Source organism: Aptenodytes forsteri, unplaced genomic scaffold (assembly GCF_000699145.1).
Source record: "Aptenodytes forsteri isolate BGI_AS27 unplaced genomic scaffold, ASM69914v1 Scaffold535, whole genome shotgun sequence".
NCBI classification, from domain to species: Eukaryota; Metazoa; Chordata; class Aves; order Sphenisciformes; family Spheniscidae; genus Aptenodytes; species Aptenodytes forsteri.
Window position 1 is genome coordinate 334018 of NW_008795855.1, and position 5194 is coordinate 339211.

The following is a 5194-nucleotide window of genomic DNA, read 5'->3' on the forward strand; positions in this document are numbered from 1 at the left end:
AGCTACGAGTGCTTGACACCCCTACCGTTCCCTCCCAGCCCTGTCCCACCCCCGGCAGGCGCCGTCCCACCGGAGAGCACCGCGACCTGCTCGCTGTTTTAGACCACCTCACACGAGAACTAGGTTTGCAAAGCAGAGACGATTGAACTAGGAGTAAAACATCCAAAAAAAAAAAAAAAAAAGACAGTCGAGTCCATCCTCGTGCCTCACATAGCCAGGAGCAGCTCCAACTCGTCAAGTATTGCTGAACATTCCTTAATTTCCACTTGAAAGGAGGAATGCTTCTCCAGGGACCGGCTTCTCCCTTCTTCTGCCGATTTCCACTTAGCCATCGCTGCCTGTGCGGAGAAGTCAGTGTACAGTACATTTTACTAACGCAGAAGTACTGAACAGCAAAGCCAAGTTCTATAAAGCAGCTCCAACTAAAGCACTCGAACTCTTCAGCAGGGTCTTGCCTGCTAAAGATTAAGTCTAGCCTGACTGGGATGTCTTTTACCTTTGTTCCTTGAGGAAAATGGCAATTCATCTGTGACCAAAGTTTAGGAAGTCTTATATAATAGCACTCATTAATTACCTCTCAAACTTCTTACCAAGAATTGTAGAACTATAAAACTTAATGACTATTCTGGTCAGTATATAGACAAAACAGTATCATTGAAGCTGCTTGTGCTTGCACACTTCATTCTCAGAGAGACTACCTGAGGTCATTGGTCCGCAACACTCTCCAAGTTAGATCAAGCCTTCCAAATTCCAGCGTAACAGCCGGACTGGCAGATCAGTCTTCTGCCAGTGGCGCTTACAACCACCTGCAACAGTCTTAAAACTCTCTCTTGAGAGGAGCTGGTCTAAGCAGAGACAGCTCCATTTCCAGGACTGACATCCGTCTTTACTTTGGAACTGATTCAGTCTAACCTGAAAGCTGTCAGTCATTAATACCACTTTCATCTTTGACCTGGTTTCAAGTTCAATGGTATACGATTCAAATTGAAATGTCTGAGATGAGAATTAACATTGCCCCACCATAAACTTTGCTTTAAGCCCTCTATTTAGGAGGGGGGTAACATACAGTTTCCTTAACGCACGTATAACAACAGACGAGTCATGCTGCAGGCTTTCACTGTAGTTCGTTTGGAGAACAGAGCAGCACCAGGGGAGGCAGAACAACCTTCAGAATCTCACTCAGCACCAAGTGCTCATTACCTGGTTGAGTCTGAAAAAGTCACAGTCTTACCTGAAGCACATCCTTTTCTTTTGCAGCCGTTTGATTAAATAGCCTCAATTCTTCTATAAGCTTCTCAGTTAACAGCTGAAGAGCCAAAGGAAAACAGTTTAATATAATGCAAATGAATGCAAGTCTCAGCAGCTGTTTCCACAACATCAGTAGGAAAGGGCAGTAGCACACAGACCTCTCAAAGCCCGTTTAACTCCCCATTGCTATTTCAAAGTTTCCTTACCATCGTCTGCTTCTGGCATTCCTGTGTCTTTTCTTCCTCCTCCAAAATGTTGCTGCCTGTAACTAATTTATGAGATGCATTGGTGAACCTCTAATACACAGATAACTTTGCTTGTAAGAACTAACAGCTTTTCAGAGTAAATTTCTACAACAAGAAAGACTAAATTATTTTCCAAGTTTATCCAGGACAGGGCCTGCTACAGGAAGCAGCTTTCTCTCTTAAGCTAGAAAAAAAAAAAAATCCCCTGGAGTTACAGTAGTATCTCCTTAGCAAGGAAGCAGAGTCCAAATGTCTTACAGTCACAACAGGGGGAAGAAAAACTGTTCTGAAGAACGAGTACCAGAATGGTATGTGAAATGCACAGTCCTTACCAGGATCAATGTTTCTGCTTTCTAAAATCACCATGCAAGTTTTCTGAAATTTCTTGAGCTTCTCAACTTCTTCTGCCAGACCTTCATTCTCCTCCTTTAACTCCTTTATAGTGCCCTGTCATTAACACAGGTTGTAAGTGAATCAAGTTTCCAAGGAGATTTTCTTCTCATTAGTCAGTAATACTAAGTGTGATGCTAATGGCTTAACGAGTGCTCCACTAGCACCAAGAATCAGATCTTCCCCTTTTGGCTCTACCACCACAGCAAATTTGTCTGTTGCAGACCTTTACTCCTGCTTCTTGACAAGATTAATACACTTATCACACCCACATGTCATAGCAATTGCTAGAAAAATTTCATCCCAGAGATAAATTCCTTTTAAGTAATCCTAGCATAGCTTTTCTTGTGCTCCCTCTGATATATAAAAATAATTCAAGAGTTTGATGCATAGAAGAGCATATAAACATTGGGAAGAAAAGGGCATCTTAGAATCTTTAAGCCACAGCAGTATTCCCTACACAGTTCAGATATTACCAGGCAATCGGATAAGCTGATGAACCGCACAAGTTGAATGCAATTCTCCAAGAGAATCAATAAGCATGTGGATTAGGGTGATCCAGCTGATAGCGTCAGAAGCTTTTTGAACATTTCGTAGGAGGTCTCAAAGGCTCTTAAAGAAACCAAGCTGTGAGATAAGAGGAATTATCATCTCACAGATTAGTAATTGATTGAGAACTAGGAAATAAAGTGAGCTTTTACAACTGAAGGCTACCAGCAGGGCCTCTTGCACGTGACAGAAATTGTCCGAGCGATCTGTAAGAGGTGGTGAATAATGAGGTGACGATTCTGAATCTAAACTTGATTCAAGAAAGTCAAATCCATTTGAAACCGAATGCAGTGAATCCACTGAACAGTCCCAGTTCTCTCAGCCTTTCCTCCAGTCCCTCAATCATCTTAGTGGCCCTTTGCTGGACTCTCTCCAGTATGTCCACATCTCTCTTGTACCACCAGCCCATAACCAGACACAATACTCCAGGTTTGGCCTCACCAGTGCTGAGCAGACGTGAAAAAACTTGCAGAAGAATACGAAGACACTAAGAGATCAGGCAGCAATATGACACAATAGCGCATGAAGGAACATAAGCTAATATAAACTGAGCTCTGCGTTAAATACTCAGAAGAGCATGAGGTCACCATCCCTCAAACTTAGTGAACAGCAGTGACCAAAATCCAAGCAGAATGTTCTTTGTTACTAAAATGAGACCATACACAATCCTGAACCCACATCTTCAATACTGTATGCACTATCACACCACACTATGTGATGGGTTAACAAAGCTAGGAGAGCTTGGGCAAAAGGAACAAGGAAATTGAATAGCTTATCTACCATATGTTAGGAGCTATGGAAGAAAAAGAATTAATAGACCTCAAACCATCAGTGGCAAGTGATTATTTACAGTTTCTCTTGATGTAGCTAGGAAGCATCTGGCAATATCAAGGCTGGTTTAATAAAATTTCATGCGAGTGTATAGTTGTGATACTTGAAATATTCTCCCACAATGAGTTTAAAATAGAATTAGAGCTCTGATGACTATTTAACAGTGATCTGGATGCATTATCCATCCAAATACATCTGCAGGTCTGCTGATTTCCAGGTTCTAGGAGATATCACAGGTGTCAGAGGAGAAAACCCAGCCCTCCCAAACTCTACTGACTTCTGATGGAGACAGGAAAATGAGCAAGACAATCCTTTGATCTGACCGTGTAGGGATCAGAATATAGGAATTACTCAATGATTTATTTATTCCCCCCCCCCCCCCCCCCCCCCAAACTTGCCTGTGCTCCTGTTTGTTAGTCTGGTAGCTGTTGTTTGGCCGTTTCTAACAGCTGATTCTTGGTCTTCAGCTCTGCTTCTAGTTTGTATCTGTTGAGAGTTCTGTAGAGTCAAACATCAAAGATTTAGGGGCAAAAATATCAGTATTACACACCTTCTCTTTTACTTCCGCAAACATGCCCTTTTTTGAAGCATTTGCTCGTTTCTGATCAAGAGCTTTAATCGGCTTTAATCAAACTTGGCAAGAAAGCTGTAAATGGGTGAGAGCTCATCATAACCCTCCAAGAGGGAACATTACTGCCCGAGGGCAACTGATAGAAATTTGAGGAAACATACCCTTTTGTAGCTGTCTTCTTTGAAAGTGGCTCCACTTTCCTGGCAGATTTAGGCAACCTTAAAAGACGGGTAAAATACAATTACCAGAAGACCACTGCATTCTTGCAGATTACCAAGTCTGTTAGTTTGACAAAGCCTGCAAAATGCTAAGCCATCTTTAGGACATTTGCCAAGTAATAAATCCATCAATACTTTACTTTCATTTACCCTTGGTTTGTAGCTTTGAAGACACCATCTGCTAGAATGTTTGAGCTAAAGTTAAAATTGGGATCTTTGTTGAACTCTAGATCCGTTGTTTTGCTGACACATTGTTTCTTTGAAGGAAAAGCCATTTGCATTTCTGCAAGAAAAAGACAACAATGAAAACACTACAGTCTACAAAAGATCACCATAACATGCAGAACTACTAGAACTCTTAAGCCTTCAAGTTGAAGTAAATCACAATTATATCTTGCTAGAATGGAGACTTTAAGGTAGCGACAACTAAGGGCAGTCTTCAAACTGTACCCAGGATCAAGGGTCCAGAATAAGCCACAGATAGCTCAGATGGTAGGCAGTGTTAAAACATATTACCGGGCTAGCACTAACGAGAGAAAGTCTGAAAGTGATAATACAGGCATGATAATAAAGGAGGTCTCAACATCAAGTGGACAGCATGCCACAGGGTTCCAAGCAAAGTTGTTCAGTACTGGCAGCAAAACAAACACAGCCCACTTGAAACTCTCAGTTAAGAGAACTTCATGTTTCAATTCACTGTGAGTAGATACACTTCTAAAATAACACTGTAGAGAACTAGCTTCCTATTTAAAGTTTGTTTGGCTTTAAACCACAGCTGTCTGAGTACATAAAGCTTTGTTCACATAGTGGGTTGAGCAAGCTTTCCCCCACACCCCCCAAGTTATGTATTTTTCAAATGACATACCCATAAGCACATTTATATCAGAGTAACACGGGAGTTTCCACTGATACAGACTAGCTCCCGTGCTGTTAGTGTTACGTCTGGGTGCCTCGCATTTCTAAAATGCTGTAAGTAGTATCAAAAGGCTTATAGAAGTAGGAGCCTCTGAAGGAAAGCATCTTTAACCTCAGCGGGCCGCTGCGGTCAGTAGGCCCAGCACTGGAGCACACCTCAGGGGGCTGAGCTGTGATGCAGCGAGCAACAGCCCGCCCGGCTCAGAGGCGCACGTTTAGCAAAAAAA

The 5194-nt window shown here is 42.1% G+C and overlaps 1 protein-coding gene across 1 annotated transcript in view; it reads right to left on the reverse strand.

Annotated features, from left to right (window-relative positions):
* Positions 1-206: 206 nt before the first annotated feature.
* Positions 207-5194, reverse strand: part of KNSTRN (kinetochore localized astrin/SPAG5 binding protein) — an 11562-nt gene continuing 6574 nt past the window's right edge. The window contains exons 4-7 of the mRNA XM_009283717.1: positions 1826-1940; positions 1455-1516; positions 1232-1306; positions 207-338 (exon numbers count right to left, since the gene is read on the reverse strand). Coding sequence (XP_009281992.1) covers positions 207-338; positions 1232-1306; positions 1455-1516; positions 1826-1940 — 384 coding nt within the window. The remainder of the gene's footprint in view (positions 339-1231; positions 1307-1454; positions 1517-1825; positions 1941-5194) is intronic.